General features: G+C 42.9%; 1 protein-coding gene across 12 annotated transcripts in view; it reads right to left on the bottom strand.

Moving 5' to 3' along the window:
• Positions 1 to 1023: 1023 nt before the first annotated feature.
• Positions 1024 to 17534, bottom strand: part of LOC147172176 (uncharacterized) — a 31040-nt gene continuing 14529 nt past the window's right edge. For 6 of the 12 annotated variants that reach the window (XM_086079470.1, XM_086079466.1, XM_086079474.1 and 3 more), the window contains 5 exons: positions 13434 to 13495; positions 3513 to 3702; positions 3173 to 3260; positions 2927 to 2968; positions 1024 to 1389 (listed from right to left, as the gene is read on the bottom strand). In XM_086079470.1, coding sequence (XP_085935596.1) covers positions 1354 to 1389; positions 2927 to 2968; positions 3173 to 3260; positions 3513 to 3658 — 312 coding nt within the window. In that variant the 5' untranslated portion in view covers positions 3659 to 3702; positions 13434 to 13495 and the 3' untranslated portion in view covers positions 1024 to 1353. Of the gene's footprint in view, positions 1390 to 2926; positions 2969 to 3172; positions 3261 to 3512; positions 3703 to 3811; positions 4769 to 11640; positions 11686 to 13433; positions 13496 to 17534 lie in introns of those variants that run through there. The other 6 variants (XM_086079468.1, XM_086079472.1, XM_086079473.1 and 3 more) reach the window with 4 other exon arrangements.

The following is a 17534-nucleotide window of genomic DNA, read 5'->3' as shown; positions in this document are numbered from 1 at the left end:
AAATGGGTTAAGATGTTAAAAATCATCAGGTGTAATCAATTAATGAAGTGAGCGGTGTAGCTCCACGTGTAATTACCAAGAGTGCGTTCCAGACACCTCCCTCAAGTCTTTTGTCTTCTCCAGTCTACCTCAATGCAGCACTTTTACTGCAGAGCAGAGAGATGGAGCGAGCCAAAGATGGGTTTGGGGGGAAGGGGGGGGTTAATGCTGATGTATATATCAGGAGGGAGACGGATGAAGTAGGAAGTGTGTCTGTAAGAACAAGAATAAATCAAGGCCCGAAGTCTAACCGGTGGTCCAGGAGGAACAAAGGAAGCCAAGCACGTTCTTGGTGATGAGCAAATGAGGCAAAATGAGGCAATGAAGGAGGAAAGGCAGTGAAAGGGACAACAGGGAGGGAAGAGGAAGAGGTGAGGCAGGCCACAAGTGACAAAAAGGGGGAGAGCGAGCAGGCGGGACTACAAATCACGCCGACCGCCTCATCACATCCTGTATCCCCCACTTGTCTACCATCCTCCCTCCTCACGATGGCTGCGTCTCCATGGCAACCAGACAGGGTGCCTAATACACCAACTTAATATATTTCCAGTGGCAGGGTGAGCGGGCTACTAATGCCTTCATCTGTCTCGGTGCAGACAAGCCAATCAATATTAGACAAAAGTCTGCTGCTGGACTGCCAAAGTTTGCAAGCGCATGGGGAAAATCCCAAGTGTGTGCGCGCGCGCGTGTGTGTGTGTGACAGTGAGCGAGCGAGGGCGGGAGCGTTCAATCTGTCTCTGATGTGTGTGCTGCCAAGGGCACTTTGATTGAATCTCGTTATGTCCTACCACACTGAAAATTTGCTCATTCACACATTTTGAAAAACAAGCTAGCGTATTTCTGTTCGGGGGTGTTTATTTACTCCTACAGGTAGTGAGAGGCGTGTATTTGAACAAACACATTTCAAAAATATACAAAGTGAAGCAGGAGTTTCAGAGGGGGAAAAATGGTTATGGTGGACAGCAGAAAAACAAAGAACCAAGGTAGTCTAGAACATGTTTATTAGACACATGTAATACAATGAGAAAACGTATATAAAAAGAAACTAGGCATGTTCAATACTACTTTTATCAGACCGATACCAGTACGAGTAGCCACCGATACCACTAGTACTTTTGATTCATAACATTTCCCCTAACATAACAATGGCAGATCATTTTATTTACTTGAATATCCCAGTTTAGCATTTTTCCTTAAAATCCCATGAAATTAATGGGAATTTTCTATTCTTTAAATTTTTAGCTCCTGATCCTAAAACAGCAATAAGAGGCCAGTCAATGTATCCGATAACTTGAAATAAGACCGGATATTGGCCTAATATGGATACCTGGTATCGGTACTTGCCCATCCCTAAAAAAAAGAAAGAAAAGAATACGACAAATAAGCATCCAACCATTAAAAAAATAATTATATTCAGGAATATAAGTAGCTACCATTTAAGAATAAATATGTTTCACTTCTTTTCTATAAAGCAGAAAATTCATGGCTTACATAATTATAGGTTAGCCTAAAAATGATCTCCAAACGAGTGCAATGACGGCTCCAGAAAACAACTGAAAAGGATTCAGGTAATTACTAGTACTGTTAATCTATAGCAGCAGATTCATAAACCTGACATTGTGCGCTGCTCCAATAAATTCCATTCCGCACTGCAGCTCACTGAAAGAAACGTAAACGCATACAACATTGTGGCGTGATCACGAGTCTACCGGAACGGCTACGCTAATCGATAAACACGCCGTCCGTTTCTTACATCTGACGTCCGTTTTGGTTTGCGTCTCAATTCACGTTTTATTGTCTATTTGTCAGCAATGGACTGAGGCCATTACAGTTACTCCCGCTTCCCCTGGTGGGAAAACGGTGGCGTTTATTTGCAAGTCATTTTCGTCTTGTGGATGTCGGGATCACACCACTTGCGGCAACCTGCCATCCCCCCCCCCCCCCCCCCCCCCTCAACTAATGAGCATTAGCTGGTCTAACAAAAAGCTGACTTCAACATGAAATAATCTGCATCATTAAGTCACAACTTAACTTTTCATATTTTATTGACATCAGAGCAGTAAAATGTACAAATGGGTACGAGAGCTCGATGGTGACAAAAATGGGAGGGTCGCGACTCTTGGCTGTCTTCCTTGGCCCCGCGCTTAGGGTGTATGTCACAAAGCCAGCCAACAGAGCCGCCCCCCTGAGAGGGTGCCTGCTGCAGTCGGGACCCTTGAACCCTTGTCCAGCCTGAGCCATGTGATCAAAACTTGAACGTGAACACAATCCAAAAGCGTCATTTGGACACATTGCGGAAACCCGGTGAGATGCTTCATTGTTAACATTTGTCGACCAAAATTTATTTATTTGATTGTTGCGTCCTATTTTTCCATCAATGTATTATCGTCGACTCCATTCTTAATATCAAGGTTATAGTCATGCATGACAGATTTGAGATAAATGCATGCTTCATATATCAATCACATGACATCTAAAACAACATTGAAAGCAACGTTGAAACTGAATGCAGCCCTGTTCCCGAGGACCTCACCTGTGACCTGCTTTGACCTCACAGGTTAAGGGTCTCAGGGACAGAGGGGCATACTGGTAAAATGAAAACACGCCACTGCGGCTTTCGATGGCAACGACAGTAAAGGAATAAGGGAGACGAACAGTGGTCGCGGCGCCAAGACAAAGACATGACCTCATCACACATTTTGGTTTCTGCGGCACCGACCGACCCGAGTGAACAATCGCCGCACAATCACGGACAACTAATACAAATCACGGCGGGCCGCATCAAAAGCACATTTTGATTTATTGGCAAATTGCGGCATCTAACAGACTATCAGTGAGGTGAAAAGGGCGAGGGGGGGTTGGGGGGGGCGCACTATATCACACTTACCTTCTCGAAAAATACGCCGTGCACCAATCGCGCCACAGCTGCCTGTTAGGGAAATTAAAACAAGACTTAAAATGAAAGATTTACAGTTGAAGTGGTCTCAAACATGCGCCTGAGTGTGTGCCAGTCCAATTAGGAACGTTACAGACGGGCAGCCTCACTCGCGACATATACACATTGAATTGGCAGAGGCATGATGTCATCATATGAAATTCAAAGGTGGTCTTTGCGGGCCTGAAGGTTACCAACCTGTGATCCTTCAGCATCTTGGCTCATACTGGAGGTGGGGGGCGAGGGTGGGGGGGGGGGGTTAACAGTCGAAGCTGCTGTGTCACACCTGAGAGGGAAGACGCCCGCATCAGACTTCATTCATGTTCACGAACGTCTCAACGAGAATGAATGACGCAATACCCCCCCGTCAAGTCCATTGTTGCATGTTTCACAACATTAGCGTGCGAGCTTTTCAATTCTCCTGACAGCTGCGCATTTGATTCATTCACCTGTCCAATTTCAATCATACCGACGCATTTGAACGCAACACTTAAGCACACAAACCCAGTGAACGAAGCGACTTTGAAAAACCAATTACCTTCCAGTGGTGACTTTTCCTTGCAGGTTGCGAGTGCCTCCTCTCTCCTGATGCTCGACGCCAGATGGCGAGCCCAGCGGCAGGTAGCTCACAGGAGGGAATATTGATTGCTGCGCTGTGCGTCTGCCTACCTGACCAACATCCATGCGCCACTGCAACCTTTTGTCTCCGCAGGGCTGCCGCCACAATGCTGCAAAGGAAGAAACGACAAAGAGATCATGTTGACTTCAAACACCAACAAAACTATTCACCGCACACTTGGCGGCGACACGCGCACACACGCGCGCAAAATCATTTACCCTCCGTGTTGCATTTAGTCGCCGCACGCCTCTTTGCATCACAAGTCTTCTTCCCTCCTCCTTTCTCACTCTCCCTCTCTCTCTCTGTCGTCCCTCCGTGTCCCTCTTTTTCCCCTCACGTTCTCACAGCCGCACGTCTGCACACACCAGTCTGTCAGCCACTTGCATGTGTGTGTGTGTGTGTGTGTGTAAGTGTGTGTGTTGTGTGTGTGTGTGTGAGAGACGAGGGAGATAGAGGGCGGGAATAAGAGTGCAACGAGTGCACGGATGTGTGTATTTGTGAGCGAGAGAGGGCGCATGCACGTGTGTGAGAGCGATGGGGAGGGGGCTGGGGTTGGTGGCAAAGCCGCTCGCTGGAAAGTGGGGATGAAGGGGGAGGGTCAGAAATCTCTAATAGGATGAAAATAGAGAGAAAATATGAAGCGCACCAGTGTAGTGAACCTTCGGGGTGATGTTTGCCGCCTCTTTCTACATGTACGCCAATCAAGACGTCATTCGGTCATAGATTAGCAACATTAGCGGTGCTAATGTTGACCGACGTGGTGAATACGTCATGTTTTCACAGTCACGTCCAAAAGGTCGCCTTGACTAGACATGCTCAAGACACAGGTGGAAAGCAGTCAGTGGAACGGTTTTTCAATATGAACATGCTCAGTGCAAGTTAAAAAAATATATCGTTTTAAACTTCATGCATGATGTCACATGACAGGCCAGGTCAGTGAGCATTGAAGAGTTTACTCCGCATGTATGTTGTGCTTTTTCTTTTTGGTAACAAGAGGAGGGTAGTGGTAATTGTTACAATTGCTACTTCATAAAAAAGATTTTAAAGAACTTTTTGGATGAATTGTACTTGTCAGAGAAGCTTTAATGCAACATAGGCTAAGTACAAATGCAACTTTTACTTCTAGTCCATTTCAATCAGACGCATGCATTCAGCTTGCGACTTAATCGGGTCATTCTGTGTCATTTCATCAAATGCCACCTGACCATCTCAGAATGTCCTGTAAAAATTCGAGTAAAAAGACACAATCGTTAATGGCAAAATTCCAAAAATATTAGGTCTCTATTGTCAATATTTTCCTCATGAAAAATCATTGAATGTATAGGTAGGTTAAACAGTTTAATCAATCATACTCTGAAAAAGAAATTTTCTAAACAGCGATATCTGGAAAACTATCTCGATCTCATCTGTAGCTGTAAATTTCTACACTTAATATGTGTTACCAAATAGCTTCCAAATTTGGAATGTCAGGCATGGAGCTCAACTATAACTTCCAAAATTTGGCTTGAAATAGCAAATTTGAAGAGTGGCTGAGCTCCCAGTTTTGTTTGGCTGTTTTTGGTACTGCATGTCCAAGCCTACGAGTAAACATCACAGCAGGGCAATTCAGAAGACTCCCAAGATTTCAATTTCTACAGATTGAATTTTTATGCTCCCTGGCTAATTGAAGCATGTCAATGCAAAGCTTCTCATTGCATCAGCTGGAGTGAGATAATTTGCTGCCAGCTGAGAGATAATTGCCCATGCATTAATTATAAATAAATGTGATTATTAATAATCAATTAATGATTAAATATGATTTTTTTTTTAAAAATGCTGTGATGGCAAGGTGGGAAGATTTTCAGAAATTTGATGAAATGGCAGGGACTGACAGAGAATTTTGCCTCGGACGCTGTCACGGAACTCTGTTCTACCAAGCCAACGTACACATGTTGAAAAAAATGGTTGGTATCCTTCAGTAAATGAAGGGAAAAAAACTGTGGTCACAGAAATAACCTGACTGACAAAAGTAATTATAAATAAAAAATCGATGACATTTAACCAATGAAAATTAGACATTGCGTTTTAAAATGTGGTTCAACAGAATGATTTAAAAAAATATTAGATCTGTACCTTTAGCTTAATATTTTGTTGCGCAAGCTTTTGAGGCAATCACTGTAATCTAACGATTTTTGTAACGTTCAATGAGACTTCTGCACCACTCAGCAGCACTCTTCTGTAGACCTTAATGCGCAAGCACAAATATAATACAAGGTAGGAACCAGACTGAGGTAGAACATTTGCTGTCACTGCAGCTATGTCCCTCTCGATGCCCAAACACGCTAACGAACCCCCCATTTACCCGTATTCAGGCGACTGCAAACGGCGACCCACCAGCTACTTGTAACTTCAGAGAGTTCCCAAGCCAACTGCTTCACCAGCTTTCTTCCCCACAACGCCAGCCTACATTTGCCTTATTCTGTGTTATTTTATAAATATTTAATTCATCAATGTTGTAGTTAAAGTAATATTGTCCCATAGATCAAAATGTACTTGTTGCCAGCTCTCAGTTGTACTTTACAGTCACTGATCTTTATATATTACTGGATAGCCGATAGTCCATGCACGCCCGTGCAAGCTGTTGAAGCCAGAGGGCGGCCATCTTACTCCTCCCATCTCGCGAGCAGACTACTGTAAAACTGTACGTATACGTACAGACATATACAGCTTGTAGGCTCTTAGGGCGCGGGGGTAGGGGGTGGTTGGCGGTGTGGTCACTATTTTTTAACAAGTGGACAATATGTGCTGCTTTGAACACCCCCTTTTTCTTTTATCGCTCAGACCCCAATGTTAGAGTTGGCAGAGGCGACTTTTGTTGAATTACAGTTATAATTCTTTAATAAAAACATATACAAGTTTCCTCCTGTAAAAATCATTAAGCATATAATTGATACGTGTATTTAAGTCAAGTTGTAAAATGTCTGAGGTCCTCTTGTTTATGTTTAGCAGATTTAAAACATTATGACTCATGCTGTTTCTACTAAGTACCGTCTCAAATAGTCTCTTTCGATACTGTAAATGTATAGGATCATATGCCGAGAGACGTTTCTTGGGAGGAGTAATATGGCAGCCTCGCGGCTTCAAAAGTCTTGGCCTATCGGCTATCCAGCAATATATACAGATCAGTGTTTACAGTTAACCAAGCTAGCAATAGCATTTGTCACATTATACACACTTGCTCACTCTCTCTCTCGCTCTCTCGCATACACTCTTGATTATAGAAGATGAGTTAAAGCATACTACCAATGAGAGCAAGCTGTTTTCCATATCGAAATTAAGGATACAAGCGAACCAATTCGAACAAAGCTTATTTACACATCGAATATTAATAAAATCTCATCTGCCAAAGACATTTTGGACCAACTAGTAGCTTGAAAAAGGGCATTCTGTGCATTTCCAAGCCAAATTATATTCTAAACTTAATAAAGGATAAAAAATTAAATTAAATAAAAAATGCAAAAAATTGTTTGAGGCATGGTACCTTAAAGGTGCATTGTGCCATTCAAAAAGGTAATATTAAAGCTTTTACTATATCATGCATGCTCCACCAATGCCAAAATGAGTACAAACGGACTGTACCTGACTTTTTTACTCGACAACTGTAGCTTGCATGATATGTTCCCTTCAGTGTGGAGTGTTCGGGGCGAACATGCCACAGTTTTGTAGGTGGGGGTGGAGGGGAGTGGCGCCATGCACGAGTGGCGCCATGCACGAGCTTTACACAGAGACTGTGTTAGGTTAGGCCAAAGGTGGCAGTCGCGAGTAAAAAATTGACCAACTCCACAATGATCCTTTAAGTATCCGCAGTCTTACATAAGGATACATTTTGGTGACAAAACACAATACACACACACATGAAAATCCTTGTCCGTGACTTTGCGCAAGTCAACACATCGCAAACATTTCGGCGTACAACACTTATTCAAATTGAAGAATCAGTTTCAACAGGGTGCCAAGAGAAGAAGAAAATACAGTACACAGGAAGTTGTGTAAATTCAAAGCAATGTCACTGTATGGGAGGTTACTTCTTATTTGAGACAGACTGCTATGTTTTTTTTCCCAAGGCTGCCAATGCCAATTATTTGTAGTCAAGGAGAATAGCTGATTTTTGGTGGGGAAAATATTGTCAAATTAAGTTCGAGCTCTTTCAGATTGCAAAATATATATATATTTTTTTACATTAAAGACTTCTTTGTTTTAAGATCCTAAAAACAAGTTCAGGATGTCATCAGTATGTCTTAAAAGTTAAACGAAAAATTTAACTATCATAGCTTCCTATATTTTTCTACAGTAAAAACAAAAGCAATAAAATAAATAATAATAAATATAATATAATTTAATACAATATAACAATCACATTGTTCCCTAAGGTTTCAAATGGATCTAAAAAAAAAAAAAAAAGAAGCTGATTATTTGACAAAAGGTGGAATATTGATGCCGATTATCTCCCCGGCCGAAAATCTGTCTATCCCTACTTCTTATAAAAAGTTTGTTCTTAATACGAATTGTGGTTTTATAGAAACATTGTTTCATAATCCACAGTTGACAACCAGCATTCCAAAATGGGTTGTTTGACCGTACTGCAGTAAAAGTTTGTGAAATACGGCGATTTTTTTCTCGCGCATTCATAATAGTTTTGCATATTAATATCCCATCACAAGATTTTCTCCTAATTGTAACCGTTTCTTGTTAAGCTGCCCACTCAATAGGCAGTTTGAGTATGATATTAATACCAGAGAGTTGTTGACCATGAAGGGTAAAAGAATCAAACGGCCTTCAGGCGAAATAGAAAATGACAGTAAATACAATTTGAACCCGATGATAAGAGGACTGTTCAGTTGGGCGAGGAGATGCTACACTTTATGTAAGCGCCGTTAATGGCTTGAGAGTGTTGAGTCAAGAACATGAGCAGTGTGTCACAATTTTCTTGCTGATTTGATTTAACACATTTGGTCTGCCAACAAACAAGACCATCTTTAAAGAGAAGTGAACAAAACAAGCTCTCCCGGTGAAAGGCAAAAGCTGCCGTGATGGGAATCAATTAAGACAAACTCATCTTCACCTCTGTTAAAAATGCTTCCAGATGAGGATCTCATGCATATGCATGAATGATGATGCCAACCTTTCTTCTGCCCGAAATTTAGGTTAGAAAAACAATCTACACATTCATGATGACTGATGAATATTCACGACGCAGCCTCTTGTTTTTAGACCTACATATATAAATACACAGTGCGAGTTCATCTACGTTCAGCTTTCGTCCTGTTATATTCGCCCCAGGATGCTACTGTCTGCATACACGTCTGCTCGCCTCAATGTGAGGAAAGGATCGACTGGCATCACTTTGCACGGAAAATGAAGAACTATGCAATATGTGACAATGCAACGGCACACAATCAAGTCTACACGTGCACAAGCGAGTGCCCGCTCTCAGCCTTGCAAGACTGCGGCTATCGTGGGAGCCATTTTGTCCTGAAACATTGTGCAAAGGCGGTTCTCAGAGGTCGGAGCATAACTCCCGGTCACATAGAGAATGTGACAGCCAGGTGTATGTGCCATGGTGTCTATCTGTGAGTGTGTGTGTGTGTGTGTGTGTGTGCGTGCGTGCACGCCCGCGGCTGTACTCTGCAGTGCCACTGAACTGAGAGACAAAGCATTGGGAGTGCTCCACGGGGATGACATCATCAGTCTGGGATGGTGTCTGCCTTGTCTGTCTCGGGGTCGAGGCGCACTCAATTGATCCCCCAAGAACGTAGACGCCATTGCAGAAAACAAAGCCCAAGATTGGCATTTGCAGAGGTTAAAATTAGAGGGTGGTCTGCACTGGACTCTTTGCTGCAAACTTTGAGAGCAGCACATGAATTAAAAAAACAAAAAAAACATAAATCACGTTAAATGTGAGACGGACGGAAAAGGAGCCAGACGTGTGGAGTTGCTGCTGCCTCTCCGCCATGCTCATTATCCTTGGCCCACACGCCTCACTACTGTCAGGTGTTCATCTGTCTCCACTGGCAGGAGGGCGGTGTGCTGCAGGGATGATAAAGACGACCGGCGGTGCCGAATCAGCACTATTCTTATAGATGCCCCTTTTCTGGGAGGTGGGAGGGGAGACGGCTATAATGCGCTACAGTCGGCGCGTACTGCAAGCTGACAAACTGAGGAAATGGGAGGAGGAGGAGGTAAGGTTATTGGGTTGAAAACTGGAATAAATTAGCGAGTGGGAGAGTCTGCGGGGTTGCCGGGGACGGTGCGTCAACGACCATGGTAGCATGCAAGCACAAAGTCACTGACAAGGCCACTCTACCTGCCGTATTATAGTGGAAAAAAAATACACAATTTACTGCCAAGGACCAACATAGCGAAACATGTTTCATGACTAGGCCAAATGTTTGCGCTGCAGTGGGATCGAAAAAGATTATTCTGCCACGAACCAAACAACTGCACAGGTGTTCCACATGACACATGGCTAGATGCACGAATAATCATAAAAACAACTTCCTGATGGCTGTGTGGCGCCTACCATTAAGCCTGGAGGGGATAATATGCGCAACATTAGAAATGAATGAGTCACGTCGTTATCCACAAGGCGACATGCTCGCAGAGTAACAACATACTTACCTCTCGGCCGGGGGTACATTAGACGTGGCAAGAAGTGACTCCGCAGGGAAAGCTAGAAGGTTGTACAGTTATCTCCGTGCTGTTTATTATGCGAAACAATACAACCAACTACCTCACGCTGCAGAGCACAGACGGTGGAAGTGCACCCCCCAGACACGATGAAGAAATGCAAAAAAAATTAAAAATAAAATCATCTTTTGCCTCCTTTTAGCCCAGCAGAATGCAGGTTTGATTGCTTTAAGGCACGCTCTGTAACATTTTTTCCTCCATTTTGAATCAATGCACATTTGCTAGCTGTGCAGAAACAAGCAGCAGATTTGCTGCATGATAACATGACTAACTGAAAAAACTGAATGGCACAAATGCAGAGAGTGAGAAGTTTAACAACAATGAATTAACCACATATTTACAACTCTCATGCAGGTGAGCGTACAACTGAAGGATTGACTACATGTTCATTCATGGGATTCTCAGGCATTTCTAAGCAACTGATGCCCTCTACTGGTGACTGTGCCTCATTGTTACTCCAATGTCACAAAGCTGCACACTGAAAACCAGGCGTGACACCAAAGTCTTGAAAGACACGTGAAAGATAGCAGTACCTCAATATTTGAAGACCCTAAGGTCCCTAAGGTTGGCCTCACAACAATAGTGAGAAAACTATCAGACAGACTATGCTGCTTGCAATGGGAGCCAAACTTCAGTCTTCAATTAATTTCCTCCATATTTTCTCATCCTTAACATGGTGTCTTCAGTCCTGTCTATCGCCATATTCTAATGAACAAAACCCAAATGAGGCTGCATGTTTTTTTGTGCTAGCTGCCCTAATGTAGTATCATGCCAACCAATGTCCCTACGACTCACAACTGTTCAAGATACCAAAAAAGCAATACTCTTGGAGGGTCCGCGACAGCGGCGGGCAAGTGACCAACATACCAGAGCTGACAGCAGATCTGAAGTTGTGACAGCGTTTTGACAGGCAGCAATTAATGGCTGTGAAGAGCTGCCAGTCTACGCAATCAAGCAGAAATAAAGACTGATGGCTGCTGCTGCGTCATCCATCTTTGGTTCCGCGAGTGTCGTCTCACATTGACACATTTTCAATGTAAATCTGCTGCTGGCAAAAGGCAGCGTATGTAGGAGTGTTGCACTATTTGCGTAAGTAAAAAATGAAAATTAAAGCAAAGAGTCATTTCTCACATTACACCTCTGGTTGAACTTTGCAGCTAAGAGGTTACGACATGAAAAAAAAAAAATCGCATAGACTTTGGCAAGCCTTTCATCCTATTGTTTCTGATTGTCATCCTGATCCTATTCTTACTCTGCCCCTTCTGCCACCCCACCCTCCCCCCCGCTCAACACTCACAAGTCCCTATCGCCCGCCTCTTACCCTTTTAGCCACCCTCCGTCAGCATTTCCCCCAGCTGCGCCAAGCCTTTCTACAGCTCCCACCGCCTCTACCTGATTTCCCAGTGTGTCGAACGTTCGCAGTCAAATCACGCAGAAATGCAGTGTAATTGTGCCAGTGTCAGCTATCCTTCTCTCGCTTTGCCGCTCCCGCCACCCTTGTCTGGCAAAAAGCATCGCTATGGAAATTGTTTTAGGGGTGATCCATTAATGAGGCTTAACTTCAAGGTTTCTCTTAATTATCACGCTCTGGCTTTGACACAAGTTGGCCGGCCTGTCTTTATAAGAGATGATGGCTATAGTTCTTCAAAGACATAAAAGAACTACATAGTAAATGATGCAGGTTGCTTTGAAGCTTTGAGTTTGTGTGTGTGTGTGTGTGTGTGTGTGTGTGTTTGGGGGGGGGGGGTGGGGGGGGGGGGGGAGCAGAATGTTCGGTACAGTTTGAGCAAGTACCAAAGCAGCGGGGCCCATTTCCACGATCAAACGTACCCGTGTCCTCACTTCCACTCCCTCACAATGCAGCAAAAGTGTGACAACGTGTTGCAATGCTGATTTTGTTTTTCTAACCAGGCTCTTATACCAAGATGGCAAAAGGAGCGTTGCCATGGGAACCTTTTGCCTGGCAACCCAAACAGCCTGGCAACTAGCCAAACTGTTGCTATGGCACAGATGTGGACGTATGCATGCTGAGTTGCCGGTGTGCATGGTGGTTCTGGACCAGAACGTTTGCCAATATTCTATAATTGACATCATGAAACAGAACCTAACAAAATTAGCTGCTTACAAAATCTCTCAAGAGATCATCTATTTAACAGTTTAAACATGCAAGCAGAGCTCTGTGGGCGTTCTTTACTTATTTGTTCACACATACCTGAAAATTCAACCTTTGCAGATAATAACATTGCTCTTCTAAGCACATACAGAACACTTACTTTCTTATTTACTGAGCCTTACTCTGCAGCACTAAAGCAAACAAGCGGTTGTGTTGCAGTCAAAGTGAAGCAAAAGACTTAAAAATGACAAGTATGAATCCCTTAATTTGAATTTAAGTAGAAAATTAATGGAACGCATACAATTAAAACATTTTCAAACTATGACCTGCTTATAAGCCACTGCCATGATTTGTGTTTATGTTGACATTGTTTTGATCAGGTTTAGATAAGGTTAATATACTGTCATTGTTTTCACCTGCTCTCGTAAAAAATGACAACATTTAAAATAAATAAATAAATTCGATAATAAAACGGATATAAAAATATATATATTTTTAAATTTATACAAAAATCAATATAAATGGAAATAAAAACTTCATATATATATAAAATGAATAAACGTTTTAAGAAAACATATTTTTTTAAATAAATCTAAAAATAAATGTGGAAATAAATATATAAATAGATTTAAATATCAATCAATAAATAAAAAGACTGCTCTCATATTTATTTATTTCATGCTTCAGATGCTGTCAGCATGAAATCCGTCATGAAATATGATTCCAATGACGGGGGGCGTCCTAAGCGTCTATATCCAATCCCTTTAAAATGTTTTGTGGAAATTGGCTAAGAACTGAACTTTCCACTTGGAGGAGGTTGTTGTTAATGACAAGCTACGTGTGTTGTGTAGTCCTTTTTGCGTTCGCCGATATGAGAAATCTGTCAGTTCAAAAGTCAGTGTGTACTGTTCAAAGTTCAATTGCTCTTGGATGGGAAAATTTGAAGAATATGGGAAGAGGAAATCTGACAGGTCACATGCATAACATCAAAATGGCGCTACCTTCTGATGCCTTCCTAGTTCACATGGTGCAGGTGCACCTCAGCCAGAAGGAAAATATCCAGCTGAAACACATACAGACACATTGGGAGATTATTGGGAAACTTAAATGACTGTTTAACCAAAATGTCACGGGGTCAAGATCGGCAACAGCAAGTGTCACTGGACAAGACCATGACATTCATGAGATGCTCAGATAACATCATCCAAAAGTGCAGTGGAAGATCCTTTATTATCTTTGGGACACTGCAGCATATTAATCTTTAAAGCGCATTACTAGGCAGATAGCAGCTAATCTTAAACAGTGCCATAACTCACAAAGTTCACAAGTTCAGACCATTTCTTTAGACCATTTAATCAAATAATCAAATCTTAATCAACCTCAACCAAACCGCTATTAATTTGTTATTGTATACACGTGAGACAAGTTTTTGGATAATACTGTCCGAAAGTGTAACATTGTATTAAAATGTCAAAGAAGATTGATGCAACATGATATTAAGATGAAGAAAACTCATTTGTGTCTTGACTGTTGGCATTTATGTAAACCGATTCTCTGACAACATGGCTGTGCGCTGATGGCAAATCATTTGACTTTAATGTCATACAATTACTGCTTGACAGCAGCGGGGAGGACATGGCCGCTTGCGATGCCGACGCACCGTTTTTCTGCGGCGTAAACATTGTGCGGTATTGAATTTATGATATCTGCAAAGCATCTAAATGGAGGCAAAAGTGTTAAGCCTCCTGCTCCAGTCCGACAAATCGAACTTCAAAAGAAGCAGCCAAACAGCTTTAGCTGTCCGACTACACAATGAGCATAATAACTCCCTGCCCGCTGGGAGCTGCAGCAGAGTTCATTTAGCCGTTGCGAGCCATGTCTGTGCACATGTGTCTTTGTTCGACCGCCAGCTTCTCGGAGGCTCCCCACCTTCTGCCAACTACAAAGCGGATGTATAGAGGAACCTTTTGGACCTCAATTTTACAGAGGAAACGCACCCCCCCCCCATGCTCCCTCTCCTCCCTTCTATTTACTCCTCACGTGTAATGCCTGATTGACCACAGCACCCCTTAAAGAGGTCAAAGGGCAGACAAAACAGTCTGGCGTCATGGCAACCTGTGTGCCACCAACCAGAATGGTAGGAGGAAAGCAGGGGGGCTCAAATGAGCTGTCAGTTAAGCCTTTTAAGAATGCTGCCTTGTGTTTAGACTGGTGTGTGTGTGTGTGTGTGTATAATACAGAAGCACACACACATAATGCACCTGCACCATAAAAGGGTCCCTTCAAATGTGCACCCCAGAATAATGAAGTCAAATCCCACCGAGGGATGCATACAAATGGGCGCCTGAGAAGTATTGAGGTGATGCAGTGGCGTGTGTTCGCCTCTGTACGTGCATGTGTGTCGGTGTGCGTGCGCGGGGGTACACTCCTTTGGTAAGAGGTTCTTTGTGACCGCTCGATGCGGTGGCAGTGTGTCCGCCATAGGGGGGGGAGGGGGCGGGATAACGGATAAATGGGAAGCAAATGCATTCAGATCAATACTGAGCTGAGAGAGGGCGATTGGGGTTGAGAGGAGAGAGTGGAGAGGTGCTGAGTAGAGAAGGTGGGGGGGGACTGATTAATCATTCCTGTATTGTTATTGATTTTCTGTTAAGGGGGTGAGTCAGACCCTGAATTATGTGCCTCTGTGCGTATGTGTGCTCGGGTCCTCATTGGAGTGCAAAGTAATCAATTAGTCGCAGACTTCCCAACAGTTTTGCTATGCTCTATAAACCCTATAAAAACTATCCATGCAGTAACTTTTTGACTGTCTGTTTGTAAATTCAGCACAACTACCACAAAGAGTTTAATCGGCAATACTTTGCCGTGAAAAAAAAAAGGGCAAATATTGTTTTCAGCGTTGGAACAGGAACAAGGAAGAGAGGGGGGCGAACAGGAAATCCCCTGTGAGGAGCTAATGAGAAGCTGACGACTGAGCAGACATAACAGAGGAGGGGGCAGGGTGAGGGGGCAGTGGGGTTAACGGCGTTCTGACATTGGCTGCGACTTTGTTCGCTCATGTGCTTGGGAGCGGGCGAACGCACCTGGGCTAGCATAAGAGCACAACGTGAGGTTTTATGCGGCATTCAAAGATCCACTGAGCACCCTTCGCTAAGTGAATGGAACCTCCACTCTGTGTTACCTTGAACTTGAACAATGAGCCTGGTGTTTGTGCTGGGGCCACTTCCTGACCTTTCCATCTCTGTATGGAGGCAGCCGAGCGCGGCCTCTCCTTTCATCTTACAGATGTGACCCTGCCGACCCGAAAGGACGAGGGCAGCTTCTACTTCCTCCTTATTCATGACACTTGTAAATGTTTGTTTGCAATTCAATTTGTGCATTTTTCACACACAAAAAAACTCACTCAAAATGTTAATGTTATTATGTTATGTCTGTCCTGCATATCATTCGAAAGCCCTGGTGGGAGGTAGGGGATGGGGGGGGGGGGGGGGGGGGGGTGGGGGGGGGTGAGCCTTCGCTATTCAAATTCAACAAGGAAACGGTGAGTGACTCTGCCAGAACATAATTAATTGCAGCATCCATTCGTCTGTTAGGTTTGTTTGTTTCCCCCTGCCATCGGCGCTTATTGGTTTCGTCCTGCCTGAACATCGCCTGCTTGGTCCAACCTAAATGTATCAGCGGGAGCGGTACAAGATGTATTCTCCGGAGTTTGTGAACTCACCGCGAGAATTCATCTTGCTAGCAAGGTTAGCCATTGGGACAAAAGATGAGCAAATGAGTCAAACGGCTATAATCCCATACATATTTACATTTGTAAATGTTCATTCATATGTTCTGTCCCATTTTTAAACATAAACAAACAAATAAATGAAATTATTATTTTTATTGTGTTTATTATTTTACTTATTTATATTTATATTATTATTAACTACAGTCGATGCATATTCACAGCTCGGCAATATTTTTCTATATTGTGTTTCTTCAGTGATTCCCCCCCCACGTTTACACCCAGTTCGTCGTGAGAACCTTAACTGAACATTTGTCGGCGTTTTCGGAATACTTTTGGGGGGTTTGGGTACATTTAAAGCGAAATCAAGTTATTTATTTTTTTTGCAATAAAATAAACTTTCTTTGCAATACTATTATCTATGTACCAGCCCACCCCCTTAGTCTAAACATGGTAATGTGATTATCATTGAATTTGTGGAATAAGAATTAAGAATACGAATTCAGCTGTCTTCAGCAATCCAAAGAAGCTGACATTTTACGAAGAACAGCCATCTGGTGTCGAATGAAATTGATGTCAAAGTGCCCCACAGGCTCCTTGCGAACGTCACGGCTCACCTGTTTTCCTGGTCATATAATGCACGCAAGACAATCCCGTGGGCACTTTGACGTCAATCTCAGTCAACAGTAGAGGGCGGAGCCAGATAAAATGTCAGCCTTCTTGGATGGTGTAAAACGGGTGTATTAGTCTTACTTTTTTTTATTCCCCAAACGCAATACTAATCACAATATTGTGTTTAGACTAATGTAGGCACACAGAACATATAATTGCAAATATTTTTTTTTGACTTGACATCCGATTATTTATACTGACCATTCAAAAATCAGAAAATACAATTTACCAATAAATAATGGCGCCATGCCTACTTGATATGGACTAGCGATAAAAAAAGACAGAAAGTTGCACGCCAACATACCCATCTTGAAAAAGATGGCGGTGGTCATGATTTAGTGAGCAGATAATGGCCAAGAACAAATGTTACTTTCCCCTCTCCTCTTTTCCTTCCCTCCAACAATTTGATCCAAGTCACAGGCGGTTTGCTTCTATCTGCCTTCATCTTTCTTCACACGGTTTCTGCCTCCTCCCCCCTACTCCTCCATGTCTGGCACCAGAGAGGTGGCGCACAGGCAGATAACACTTTTGCAATTGGCGAGCATGTGTTTCACATAAATGGAGAGCATTGTGAGATAAGATGAGCTGATGTTAAGAATGATAAACTATAATACGCTAATTTCACAGTCATTGCACTTTTCAGAAGCTGGAATACTTTCATTTTACATGATATATATATTATATACATCTATTATTGTCAGTA

This window comes from Leptonotus elevatus, chromosome 6, assembly GCF_054856555.1.
Source record: "Leptonotus elevatus isolate MCC_2025b chromosome 6, RoL_Lele_1.0, whole genome shotgun sequence".
Classification (NCBI taxonomy): domain Eukaryota; kingdom Metazoa; phylum Chordata; class Actinopteri; order Syngnathiformes; family Syngnathidae; genus Leptonotus; species Leptonotus elevatus.
The sequence above is the reverse complement of the archived record's forward strand: the minus strand, read 5'-3'. Positions and strand labels throughout refer to the sequence as shown.